This window comes from Manduca sexta, chromosome 22 (assembly GCF_014839805.1).
Source record: "Manduca sexta isolate Smith_Timp_Sample1 chromosome 22, JHU_Msex_v1.0, whole genome shotgun sequence".
In the NCBI taxonomy this organism is placed as follows: domain Eukaryota; kingdom Metazoa; phylum Arthropoda; class Insecta; order Lepidoptera; family Sphingidae; genus Manduca; species Manduca sexta.
The window spans coordinates 12,453,706-12,468,638 of NC_051136.1; the positions used below are offsets into that span (position 1 = coordinate 12,453,706).

At 33.3% G+C, this 14,933-nt stretch overlaps 1 protein-coding gene across 1 annotated transcript in view; it reads right to left on the minus strand.

The window, feature by feature from the left end:
* Positions 1 to 2,685: 2,685 nt before the first annotated feature.
* Positions 2,686 to 14,933, minus strand: part of LOC115449531 (elongation of very long chain fatty acids protein 4) — a 31,152-nt gene continuing 18,904 nt past the window's right edge. Inside the window, exons 3-7 of the mRNA XM_030177377.2 lie at positions 13,008 to 13,276; positions 11,543 to 11,714; positions 10,142 to 10,269; positions 8,234 to 8,383; positions 2,686 to 2,863 (exon numbers count right to left, since the gene is read on the minus strand). Of these exons, the coding sequence (XP_030033237.1) occupies positions 2,780 to 2,863; positions 8,234 to 8,383; positions 10,142 to 10,269; positions 11,543 to 11,714; positions 13,008 to 13,276 (803 nt within the window). The 3' untranslated portion in view covers positions 2,686 to 2,779. The remainder of the gene's footprint in view (positions 2,864 to 8,233; positions 8,384 to 10,141; positions 10,270 to 11,542; positions 11,715 to 13,007; positions 13,277 to 14,933) is intronic.

Sequence of the window (14,933 nt, forward strand, 5' to 3'; positions counted from 1 at the left end):
TAAAAAAATATTGCTGTGTTTTGTCGAATTTGTTTATGTTTACTTTTAAGTGACTTTAAAAAAGGAGGTTATATGTATTTTAAAGTATGAAAATGTATCGCTACCTATATGTTTTATTGGTTATTTGTAATTCGTACTTTAAACATATTGTCATATGTTTTAAATAAATCGATAAATAAATAAATATTAAACAAGATACTTGTTTTACTCGCTATATAGCGACAGTAGTACTACTAAATACTAAATGTAACATATCTACCTACCTACCTATGCCCCATTTATACTGTAGGCACTTTGTACAGTCAGCCACAAAAGTAGCGGAATAATTCAAAACGAGCTTAGTTCATGATCTGGAACCGGCGTAACTTAATAGCATACTAGAAAATAGTAGTAATTTTTCTTAAATTTAAACTTTAATCTTTATCAAAATAAGGTGCCTAATAGAATATCAAGTATGAGAACGAAAACCTAGTCTTATGCTGGTTGACATTTTCTATGAAAAACCTTAAGGATGATCTCTCTAGTACTCTAGTAAATGAAGAAAAACTAAGTGATTCTATTTCCAACATGGCGAGAAGCGAGAATATAAACGAGCTTTACAAAATGGCGGAGTATTAATCTGTCCTAAGCTTCATTTTAATTAAACCTTAATTTAGTGGAAACTTTCTGGAGTTTGCGGCAACATTAAAATATTTGAGTAGGTATAACATTTTAAAAATTTCGGGATGTTATTCACGTTTACATCTATATATATAAAAATGAATCTCTATTTCCCTTGGTCACGCCAACACGTGTGAACGGCTGGACCGATTTCATAATATTTTTTTTGTTGTGTTTGTTATTGTCAGGAGAAGGTTCTTATGAAAGAAAAAAATCAAAAAATGGCACGGAAAATTAGAAAATTTAAGAAAACTTAATGAAAATATTAATTTTATGTAACAGTCAATTGTTTGAAATAACTGTCAGCAATTGACAGAATGCGCGTTGCAAATTCATAGTTAAGACGGGACAACGTCTGTCGAGTCAACTAGTTTTATAATAAAGATAGGAGTGTCAAGAATATATAGGTACCTATTACTGCTGTTGAATATTTTACTAGGTATGAACTTTTCTTTTGGACAATTATGATTCTTGATTTATTATGAATGTTTATTTCATTCGTAATATTTTCAGCTTTAAATAGCTTTCGTTTGGTATTTTTAATATTAGATTATAACAAATATTATCATTGTGTCACCTTAACCAAATTCATTGTCGGGTCAAAGCGATGTTTCACGCTTGTTTCTGAAACTATTTTATTACGACATGTTACTCATAATCGTTATGTTTATTTTAATATTAGATTGTAATAAATATTATTAGCATCTTCCCTTAACCAAATTCAATGTGGAGTCAACACAATGTTTCACGCATGTTGCTAAAACTATTTTTTACGCCATGTTACCTACCTGACGCTCAGTGGAGAAAGGTGTAATTTTCTGAAAGGAAACTCTATACTACACATAGGTACTAATATGCATAAATGTAATTACTTTATGTTGTATTCGGTGTTCACAATAAAGTGTTATCATTCATCATTCATTCATTTATTCAAATAATATTAGAAAAATACAAGTAAACACGTCTTACCTGAGATTCAAATCCAAGACAAATTGGTCCATGATCTTTATTTGCAACCAATAGATTAAATACGTTAGGGATGGCGAACCTTTAATGTTTATCGTGTCAATATTTATTAAAAACTAGTCGACCCGTCAGACGATGTCAAAGAGAATTATAATATATATGGAAATAAAATAATATAAAATACGATGTCCTGTCAACTATGAATTTGCAGCGCGCATTCTGTCAATCGCTAAAATTAACTTTTCTTAAACTTTCTAACGTTCCGCTCAACTTCCTTAATTTTTTCTTTCATATGATCCTTCTACTGACAATAACAAACACAACAAAAAAAATAGTCCAGCCGTTCACGCGTGATGGTGTGGGAACCAAGGGAAATAGGGTTTAATTTTTATATATGTAATGTATATAATAGATAAAATATATAATCTGTAACGTGCCATTCAGGCCCGGTTTTATCTATCTCATTGCCCCTTATAAGCGACTTTTTATAACACATCTATGTATTTATTCGTCTTTGTAATCGAGGCTCGGCACAGTGTCTTGATTGTACCTCACGTTAAGTGAAGTGAAATCCAAAGAAAGATACATATACAATGTTTGACATATTCCTCGCGTGCCCGAATTATTTTGTCACGTGCTACCATTCTTACGCATGCCTTTGTTTTAATAATAATACTAATAATATCAGCCCTGTATTATATACTTGCCCACTGCAGAGCACGGGCCTCCTCTACTACTGAGAGGGATTAGGCCTTAGTCCACCACGCTGGCATAGTGCGGATTGGTAGACTTCACACACCTTTGAAATTTCTATAGAGAACTTCTCAGATGTGCAAGGTTTCCTCACGATGTTTTCCTTCACCGTTAAAGTAAGCGATAATTCACAAAGAATACACATGTCATGATTTTAGAAAAATCAGAGGTGTGCGCCCTTGGGATTTTAACCTGCGGACATTCGTCTTGGCAGTCCGTTCCACACCCAAATAGGCCATATGCCTTTGTTTTGCCATCCCTGATATAGGTGATCTTATTATCTAAAGTATGAAGGAAACAACGAAATAATCTTACAATTTATTATGCATGTGTACAAAGCCTATTTTAGAGAGCACCTATATACCTTATGCTTACAATAAATTAAGTATTAGAGTATTTATTAATTGTCCTTTAACTTCCTCTTCGCCATTGTGTTTTCGTCGTCTAAGCATTGTCCGTACCGCACCTCCATACATTTGCTGCCCTGTAACAAGGAATAACAACTTTAAATGGTAAGAAATAAAGAACATTTTACGAACAGAGTTACGATCATAAAAAAGGTCATTTGAAATAATAGAAATAAAACGTATAATAATTCCTTCCTAACCGAATTTGGCCCACGGTGGCCTACTTCAATGAAAATCAGCCAAGTACGCAGGGGATATAGTGCACAAATGTGTGCGCAATATACGGATGCACTCTGTTCCTTCACTCTCATAGTCCGGTGAAACGGCATTCCGACATGACCGGAGAGAGATCAGGCGCAGGACCAAAGACCACAAAAGTAGCTGAATTAAAACTACACGATAACTTGAATTGCAATATGTTTTTTTTTTTTGTATTATTTAAAGTAATCTTTGAATTTTAATTTTGGATGCGGATACAAAAGTAATAAGGCGATTTGAAATTTTGAATTTGTTTACCTACTTTTGTGGCTGACTGTCCAATAATTTCAATTTCACCAATATATATCATTTCCCTAAAAGGCAAAGTATATTTAAAATTTACAACTTCTTCTTTCCAAGAAAATTGTTATTTAGGGCTGTACCTTTTGTTTTTATATCACAAATAAAAGGAATATTAGGTTGAAACGTGTTTAAAATGGGGCCCCATAACAGGATAAAAAGAACAATAAAAAAACTGTTCTTATAAAACTGATGTATACACTTACGTCACAATGCCAGCTCGAAAACAAAATCAGGCACAATCCAATTGAAATATTCTGTTGCTCAGACGATGTCCTTTGAATCGGGAAGCACCGATTTCGATACCATACCAAAAGAAATGTCTTTTTATAGACGTGATTAGTTGGGTCTTAGTGTTGTGGGCATAAGACTTATATTCATCGATATATATATCCTAAATTTGGCGTTGCGAACATTCACTGTGTTCAACTGAATGGAACTGTCATCCATTCAAACTGATTTTAGTATGGTGTCAATATGGATATGATGCTTGTGGCTGTGTACGGAATGGCGCTCATAATATAAAAACGAAGTGCGAACTAGGATGTGAATAAAAAATATTTGTGAAATACTTAAGTAAAATTATTTGTTATTTAAGTGAATAAACAGATTATGACAGTGACGATTTGGTTGCTATTTTAGTTCACATTATGAACAAATAGTTTATATGGACCTCAGAACAATGACAAGCATATGGACGTTCGTATCTATATAATATACGTCAATGCTTATATTAGTGTTCGGTTCAAGGCGGTATTAGTTACTAAATTGTTTGAGGTTGATATTTGAAACTAACTACAACATTTTCTCTACCGTTCCACAGATGTCATTGGCTTAGGATAGCGTTATTTACTAAACTACCACTTAAAACAATAACCAAAGTCGAAACCCCAACGAAAACTTTCGCCGTACAAATGTCACAAAAAATCCGGATTTGCGTACATGGTGGTATTTTTTGCAGAGTACACAAGAAAGTAATGGTCATGACATAATGGAACTTGTAATACAGCGCGCTTTCACTCGGAACTATTGCACAAGAGGCGCGTAACACTTGTAATGCTGTCACTGCATCCGAGGTTGAAGATAACTGACCTCAAAATGCCATTTTCTCTTAAACCATGAGCTTTAAAATAGTTTTTAGTATACAATTGTGTGATTCCGCATATTTGAAGGTGTATCTGTTGTTGTGATTTGTCAAACTGTTTAGATGTTTGGATGTTTGTTAGAAGTAAATGCAGACACAGCTTAACGGATCGCGATGAAATTTGGCATAAAGGTAGACGATGTCTTGGATTAACACATAAAATACTTTTGCTCCCGATTATTTGATCCCATGGGAAATTATGGATAATGAATCAGATTTTTAGGTTAGATGGCGCTGGCGTTTGAGGGATTTTTGCAGCGGGAAGGGCTTTTCACGGAGTATTCATTTAAAATAAGTCTTTATTAATATAACTGCAATTCATTTGTCATCATACTTTACTATGTTCCTTCATCATAATGGGTAATGAAACAACATAATTTATACATTGTTATTTACAATGTATTAATTTTCTAATCTATGAGGAAAGTATAAAATAAATTGATCACATTTTATTTTTCATCGAAGTCGTAATTTCGTATTTAGACATCATTTAGTTTTTGATTTAATCATATCATTAATTTCGTTTACTAAAAAGACCAAGTCTATAATTAGCAAAATAAATACACTAGATATTTCTGTGACTAAACTATTTGTTTAGTGTTAATGATCCTAACCAAAACAATATAAGAAAGCTAGATTTGTCCATCTGTCTCGAAAAGTCAGCATGATTAATCTCCAAGATTTATCTTGTGCAGAAAGGCCGTGAGTTGAAAGAAACGCGAGTTTGCACATTTCTTATTCAGATACTGCAAAGGTTAATGACAGAAGCGAGTATGTATTGATCAAAGAAAGAATTTGGATCTTTTAACCGTCGTCTAAATCATGATATCTTATAGTGAAAAAAATTCAACGAGATAAATATATTATAAAATATACAATTGAAGAAATATTGCTTGATCACTGTTGGTCCATTTAAAGGAAATTTTAATTTAAAATTAATTAAAAATTCCTAAAGGTATACTTATTATATTTTTGTACCTATTTTGTGTTTAAAACATAGTGAGAAAATAAATAAGATTCTTGAAGTTATATAGGTATACGTGGTATTGTTAGAAAATCGAAAAGGAATTTACACACACACAGACACGCACACACATCATCACGCATTTATCTCCGAAGGTGTAGGCAGAGGCGCAACCAGGGCACCCACTTTTCGCCAAGTGCGTTCCGTCCCATGATGTAATAGAGGGCGAGCCTCGTCATATCGAATATAAAAACAATATTAATTAATCTATAATAATTTACGTTTAGCTGGTAATCCAGAACCCTAATTATTATTGTAATACAATAAAACCATTTCTATTGTATTACGTTTTTACAATAACTTACAAGAGAAATTCAATCATCTACGGATTCCACGCCAAATGAATTCAAACATTCTGCGTCTGATTTCATATCCAATATTGAAACAAATGCGCATAAATTGGAAATGTAGGACAAAGGGAAACGGAGTAACGACACTAACATATCACCCAAATGGTTCCAATATTGGAAGAATTCTAACACGTCCAGAATACCTGTCTGGTGATAGGAATTCACGATTATAGGAAAAGTGACCTTCACGAATTTTTCGATAGAAAAACTCTCGTTTCAAATATATATAGCATTGAAAAAGTTATTTATTATAATAATTTGGCTAGCAGGCCCCCTACGAGATGGACCGCCGACCTGGATCGCCGGAGTCCGATGGATGAGGGCGGCCCAGAACCGGTTCCTATGGCGCTCAATGGCGGAGACCTATGTCCAGCAGTGGACGATTTCCGGCTGAAATTATGGTGATGATGATGAAAATAATAAAAAAAAAATTAAAGTCGTGTGTATATTTCAATATAAAAAGATTATGTCGAATAAGCCAAAAAAACCGACATTATACCAAAATTATTCAACATGGCAAACATGTGAAAGAAAGAAGTAGAAAAAATAATGTTAAAGCTAATTGACAAATTATTAATTAATTATAATAGGCTGGAAATATTATTAACAGAGACCAAAGATTCATATCGAATGCCATTGCGTTGGACATTGATGAAAAATCAATTCGTGACCCATTGTTAGAACAATATTATTCGGGTACCGTACCCAATCTCATATGTAGGGTTTCGGCTTCTCTCGACATCAAACGCAATCATAGGGTGAATTCTTATTCTTTGTTTCGGAAAGGACAAAGCAATACTTTACGTAAAAATATGTCTCTTTACAAACGCGTAAACGTCTATTATTTCGCGTTCTTTGTAAAAGTCAGTGTTCCATAATTCCAAAGGCAGAAATAATCGAATTGTTTGCTCTCACTAAATCACAGATATACAATATTTCTTTAACAGCCTGCCAATTGTTTCATAAAATAATTAAAATGTTATCGGAAAGTAACAACTCGACTTTACATTATTTTGTTTTTTTACCTTGCTCTACAAAAGTAATACCAATGGACTTGATCAGTTAAATTTGCGTCCAAATAATATACATTATTAATAATCTTTCACTCACTTCAGTAACATACAAAAAAAAAACTCCGTTAACACCAAACTGTGTTACGAGTAAGCTAGATTATTAATAATCTTGCATCTATTTCAGTCATATGCAAAAAGCGATATAGCGGTCGATGCTCGTCGTGTGATATACGAGGTTAATATATCACATGTATTGAATTATATATTTTATACTTTTTCACGTAAAATTTGAAGTCATAAGTCTTCTAAAAGTGATTTGTTTGGGTTCATATTACTCTACAGCTGTAGCGATGATCAATGGTTTGGGCGTGAAACGATATTCTTCGGGCTTCTAGGCTTGAATAAACGAGATAATTTTTCGTGTGATCGGAAAATATTTGTTTAATTGTGATAAATTTGAGACCCAGAATTTGGAAATAAGGTAGTCTCATATGCATGATTATGTAATTTTTTTTATATGTAACAGAAAATGATACTAAAGCATTTCTTACGTGAAATCAGGAACTGAATAGGTGGATTTTTTTTTTAAATAAATTTATTCATATTTGAATTATTGTTTTGAGCATAAGTCGGGGCGTGGTGAGGTTATCGTGCTATCTTATTCTGACGCATACAGCATTATGGGTGGTGACATACGGTGACGTCACAGTCTGCTATTACTGTTATTTAACCGCTATACCTTCCACCAAATTTCAAATCTTTATAACTTATTTATTATTGCCTAGGTTTAGAAAATTCGTTTTACGTAATCCCGGGAATCGGCTATGATTTTGGAGAACATAATGTATTTATTTTTTTAAGGTCAGTGTTATTATGATTTTACTTAATAATATTAACAATTTTAGAAGTAGAACAGCCATTGACGCTCATCTGTATAAAGAAAATAATAGCTGGCAAGGAAAACAAAGCTGGATTATAATAAAATCTATATAAAATAAATAACTTAAAAGAGACGAAAAAGATGTGTCTTGTAATATAAGAACAGTAATTTACTGTCAGATATAAGAACTCGAAAAACAGATAGGGAAGAACACTTGCAAGATACGAATTTGTGTAGATTTTAACCGGCCACAAAAAGAAAGCTCTCAAAATTCATTACACATGTACCTTTTCTTAATTTTTTTATGGAATTATTTTAAATTGTGAAACAAATTTATAGCGACAAAATGCATATGCGCATATAAAACTTATTTGGATTTAAAAGAAATGTATAATATATTAGATAATAAGTAGCATTTATTCCTTCTTGAATTACCATTTTGTTTGAGTGTTTCAAATTAGTTATACTTCCTGCTTACCTTAGCAATATACGCCTTCATGTAGAAATTGCCGAAGAGTATAATGAAGGAGATCATGTAGAAGATGAGGACGTAATGCATCCACAAGGGGAACTCGCAGCCGGTCCTGATGCCGTTCACTCCGAGGATCAAAGCGCATGTGAACTGGATCTGCGGACGGAATGATATTATTATTTAATATTATAAATAAACCTTGAGCTGGCTAAAGAAGTCTACCATCTTAATAATATGTGATGGTGATTCCCTATTTCATGTCCTATTCATGAAGGCTCATCACTTTAGTTGATCTTTATGCTCCGTATTTAAAAATGAATCGGTAATTAAAATCCAGGATTCATGATTTAATCAGTAATCTTTACAGTGAATATGCCAAGAAATAAAAAAAGCGTTCAACCTTTTTTATCAGGAACCAATTTATTTTTCTTATGTAGTGTACTAAACTTTCTTTAACATAATAATAATAGTTCATCTTCAATTGCTGTTACTGTTTTAATTTTTTCTGTAACTTCAATAAAATCAATATATACATAGGTTTTAGCCTGTATATGTATACCATCAATATATAAATCACTCGACTGAATGTTTCTTAATTTAATATCATAATATTAAAAACAGGTTGTGCTTTAATTAGAATTTCCCCATTTTAACTGCTTACGAGCGAGCGAAAGCTCAATTTGAAATTATTATATCACTACTAAATTGGTTTCCGCGTCGTTGGAGAAAATTGAGTTGTTCAAACGAAAGGCAATTTTCCATTAGATAGATGGTTTATGATATAGAAAAAAAATATCACAGTATAATGACCCAAGCTGCTGTGATTCACAGGCCTGAATTACCTGCCATAGTGGCCCACTCAAGTGTGTCGCGTTCCGTAATCAGCCTATATGTATCCGGTTTTAGCAAGCCGGCATAATTGTGTCGACTGCCGAGGGGTAATAATCTCTCGTCAGTCGACGTTCTATTCGATTCCACTTCTCTTACCACAGGTGTCAGGGTTACTTTGCCATATTTCATGTCGACATATTAGTATTGTTGATTTAACAAAAAGATTAAATCCCAAAATAAATAAACAAAATGAGCTTACAAAATAAAAAAACAGTCAAGACTTTTGTCAATCACATAAATAAGATTAAAAAAAAATGCGTAGAAGATAAGAATTAATGAAGCGGCCACTACTTAATTTGTAGTTTCAGAAAATGCTGACATTTTATGGACAATTTGGATGCTTTGCGATATTGCTGATGAAGCAGTCGCCGAGACGCGGTCGATACAACTAAAGTGGCATAGATTCTTGTAAGTGTTAATATCCATTAGACATTTTATCATGCGATATCTCGCACACGAATGTCTTAAGATAATTGAATTATATAATAATATAAATATCAGCCCTGTTTATAGACCGTCCCACTGCTGGGCACGGGTCTCCTCTACTACTGAGAGGGATTATAATTGACTAGTCACATTGATTTTTGTATTATGGGAAATGAAATTTCGTGTAACTAAACTTATGATTTTCAAAAAAGATAAAATATTATAAGAATAGTTTTATCAGCACGAAAAGAAGCAAAAAGCATTTTTGGTATTCTAAATATGTACGTACAATGTTTTTTTAATTAACGACGAGATCCAGAAAACTAACTTAAATTTCATTTAAACCCAATTAAAAATAACCACGACTACTCCGATTAGGATATATATCATAATTCTGACGAACCCACTGTTAGCCGACTTTTTTAAATGTATGATAAGAAACTGTTAAAAAATACTAAAACATCACTGCCGACGTCTGTGAACTCTCTATAGTAACAAAGTGTGATGAAGACTTTATATCAGTGTCCATTCTGAAAAATATTTGATTCTATAAACCATCACCTACAATATAATATTATTTCTTTTTAACCTACTCACCAGTTGCATGATGGTGAGGTATTTCTTCCACCAGAGGTATTTGCTGACAGCGGGGCCGAAGACTGACAGGCCGTAGTAAGTGTACATTAGCACGTGGATACCACTATTTACCATGGCGGGAAGGAAAGCTGGAACAAAATTATTTCGTTATGAATGAATGAATGAAACCCTCCTAACCAAATTTCGACCACGGCGGCCAACCTTGACGGAGATCAGCCAGGTATGCAGAAGATATTATAGTGTCCAAGACTGTGTGCCTTTGTACTGTGTGTGTGTGTACTGGTGCAGTCTCTGTTCCTTCACTCACATAGTATGGTGAGATGGCAATCCGACATCGAATCAAAATTATACACATGACCAAAGGCTTTGTGTACTTTCCGAGGCATGGGGGTATCACGTCACCAACTTCCTGACTCCGACGAGACTAAGTAATTTTTAAGTTGGAAAAACCCAGCCAAAATTATTTTTGGTCAGAATTATCTCCCTAGTTAATTATTTTAAAATAATCCGTAGTTAATAGCCGCTATAATTATCTGGTAAATTATTTCTGATCCTAAAATCAACAAATTCACCTCTAATTGTTTACTATACACTAAATCATGAATGTTGTACTAATAAAATATCGTTTCCAATTAAAAAATGACTGTTGATTTTGTAAAATTAAATTTTTAATTAACCTTTCGTTTGCTTTTTACTTGATCGCTAAACGATATATTTTAGACAATATTATCGTGTTTTTATCTGTCTGAATAATTTAACATAGCCATTGTTGCAGTTAGAAAAGATCAATAATTGCATATTGACTATTTTTACTATATAATTGTCATTTATAGTATGTGTTTGATATGTTAACAAAGGAAAGCCGGTAGGAATCGTGTTAGATGGACCCTTAGCCCCCACATACTTGTTCACTTTTCTCGCTATGCATTCTATTATACGGCACCGAATTTACAACTAACGTAATTGAACACCACACATATAGCCTCATATTGGTATTACGTATGTTATTTCAACTCCAGCCTTATATTTGTAAAACGAAATTGTTTTATTTAAACTCCAGATTGTCCCACGCATATAATAACATCGATGTTTTTCAACGAAACATTTAACTATTCAAATATTCAATATCATACAATTTTGTGAAATTATACAAATATCAATGAATGAGAAAAGTTATGACAATTTTGTGTTAAATTATTTTCATTTATATATTATTATCTACATTTTGTAAATAGTCCTGGGCTCAATGCTCTCTCACGTCTATTGATAATTATATTATTTAATACTGGAATAATGCGTTGTAAGTTAGTGAGTTGCACTACTATTAAATGATTGGATCCTCAATATTTGAAGCTACTGTCATTTCAAAATGAAGTATAAAAAAATTTTAGATTTGCTTACTAGATCCACTTGGTACCCATTTGATACCGATCCACCAGAAGGAGAACATGGTGGAGTGATGGTAGACGTGCAGGAATGTGAGCTGCTCGTCCTTCTTCCTCAAGATGAAGAAGAAAGTGTCGCAAAACTCCAGCAGCTTGGAGAAGTAGTACCACCACACTGCATCTGCTATCTGTAGCAAAAATTGTGCGTAAGGTTTGTCTTCTACTAAATTTCTAGATAAAGACTTATTGCTTTACCTGGTACCTAGATCGTAGTCAAATTTAAAATTGGTTATTTTAAAGTAGTTATCCCGGTCTTTTTTAAACTTGAGTTGAAGAAAATTGAAAAAAGATTCTTAGCAGCAGGTCGGTTTAAAAGTACAAAAACACTATACTAGGCTAAAGAAACGATAAAAAGCAGTCCTCTTTCAAGTAAATATAATCTCGGGTAAGCATTAAAATTCTCAGAAACCTCCGCAATTTCAAAGTGTTTACGAATACACCGTCAAGTTTTGTAAGTCCATTTACGTTCATTGTGTCAAGAAACTCAAAATGGTATTGTTAGTAAAACTAAGGCTGTACTCAAGGTCTGAGACCATTGTTTATTTAAGGTAAAGTCTATTGAAAGGGAATATCGAAGAATCCCTAAAGATGTTCCCTTGTTTGATTTGTTATTTAGTACGTAAACTTTAAGAACATCATTGACCTACAAATTGGGGATGGTTATTCAGAAATGAACGATAAACCTCAATAAATAAGATATAAAATCATTCTGTCGAGAGATAGTACTTTTAATCGAGTAGGAACACAAGAGCAAACATCAGATTGGCGAATCTCGTGACGAATTCACTGCGTTATTCCTATCATAGATGTCAATATGTCGCACCAACAGTTCTACGACATATAATAATTATCAATCAATAAAGTGCCAGTACGCACACATTGTGTCTTTAAAATTATCATCTACGAATGATTTTTGTAGCATCCCTGGTCTAGGAAACAAGTCAAATGCTTGCTGCAATACTATATAGCAGTGTTTCCCAACGTGGGGCCCACGCCCCACAGGGGAGGCAATTTGATAGTTAAAGGGGGCAATTTAAACGGAATTTTCAGTTTTTCATTATATGTTTTGAAATTTTACTTACGATGATTTGTTTTCATAGTGATTTCTTCCTAAAACTTATCATTTATATTTCTTAAGGGAACAAAACAATTTTTAAAGTTTAAAAATTATGTATGGGGTGCATAAAAATTTTAGAAATGTTAATGTAGGGCATGGCCTAAAAAGGTTGGGAAACACTGCTCTATATTTTTGCTCCGACCCACATATGAATGGAAAAAATCAGGTGAAAAGAGAAGATGGGATATGTCCCGTCTTCTCTTTTCACCGTGTGTAAGCGTATGCGTTTACACAAAAATAATATCTTAATACACACAACACACAATACAAAATAGCTTGCAGTTCCAATACAAAAAGTACATACCTGTAACTCATCTGGATCGTACTTCTGCCTACACGGTTCACATATATAACTATATCTAAGTCTGAACGACGCTGTTAGTAGCCTCACAGCTATGTACGCATTTAAGGCTGCCATAGCTAAATTATAAGGTACTAGAAGCCATGTCAGCTTGAAAGGTCTTCTGTTTTTCATGAGCTTAGGTCCAATCCATACTATGAATAGGTAAGCTAGTGTGTAAAAGGCTGTAGGTAGAGGTGAGTCGACTAGTGGCCATCCTTTTGTTCTGTTGTCTGTAACAAAAAATATATATCATTTCTGATTTTTAGCTAGATACGAGCACACGTTCAGTATATAATTGGATAGCTGCCATAGAATAACACTATGTTATGATAAAATCTGTTCATAGAGTATAGTTTTGACTATTCGTTCTTAGGAATAAGTATAAACACTGAACAGTAAGATATATATCTAGCGACGATGGTACGAGCTCTACAATAAGGAACTAAACTTCCATATATTTAGATTCTATTCTATTTTTAGATACAGTACACATGGTCTTAAGAAGAAAACAAAACTTCAAGCAACTAATGAAAAGTCAGTCAATCAAGCAGATGAATAAAAATAAATTTCATCCCGTCGGACTAAGTTTAAAGACACTTTGATTTTAATATATTTTGTATTGATCCACCATTCGGCAAACGAGCCTCTCTTCTGATATTAACATCCAAAATAAGATATCGTCACAATTTAACCCATAGAGATTATAATATATAATCATTTTGACTCCAAAATAGCCTGATACATAAATAACATAACATCTTTAATATATACAGCTATTTGTATTCAATAACCAATTCTGTTTCATGTTTATATATCACGCAAAAGCTAAATTCGACACACCTGACATAACCATTTGAATTGATATTGTATTAGAGCTAAATATAGACGCGAACACTTAAGAATCTAATCCACATTGTATTACAGATCGTATTAAAGAGGGTATTTGAACGTGCGAAAATTTCACTCCGCGATCCCACATTCGAATTCCGAGTCGTCAATGATTTTGGTTTTTTTTTTGCTACGTCTCAGCCCGGAGTCTGGAATTTATACAGGCTCGCCTCTATCACATCATGGGTCGAAACACATGGCAAAAAGTGAGTGCCATAATTGCTCTTCGGCTAGTTGTCGCCTTCGAGAATAAAAGCGTGATGTGCGGAATCTCACTTGCCATAGTAAACGCTGTTGCAAGTCACCAATATGTTGCTATTCTTTAATACATTAATGATACTCCATTCAAGCCTTCTATTTATACTGAACATAATATCCAATATGCGTCTACATCAGAGGTTCCCAGACTTATTTTTCTCACAGACCACTTTCAAAATTTTGCTAGTGCTGATGGACACCCAGCAGCAAATTTCTAACATATTACCCAGATTTTCTAGTTCCACCCTGCAGCAAAATTTCTACCATATTTCCCAGAATTTGCAAGTTTTTACGTGTAACAATCCCTAAGCTTCTTAAAATATTATCTGCCTAGATTGATAGATGATGTCATGCAAACATTTTAGCTCTTTAATATCAAAACCAGATAAATTTCTTGAACCCCTACGAATTCTATACCCCAATTTTTTGATCACGCCATGGTAGACCCCGTCGAATGTCCCGTAGACCACTAGGGTCCTGGATCTTTTTGGGTATCAATGATCTATATGGTTCTATCTTCTAAATAAATTCTAAAAACAAATGAACAATTCTTATCCATACATTATTCCTTATAACTTAATATAGCCGTGCGAAGTCTAATATCAATCAATGTTCCCAAAACGTGATTTGAATATTGGATTTAAGCTTTCAATCGTCTTGAATCACATAACTCAGTTTGTTCAACGTACAATGTATATTTATTCTTGGAAAGATATTTCTTTGTTGGTAGGTTTTCAATTT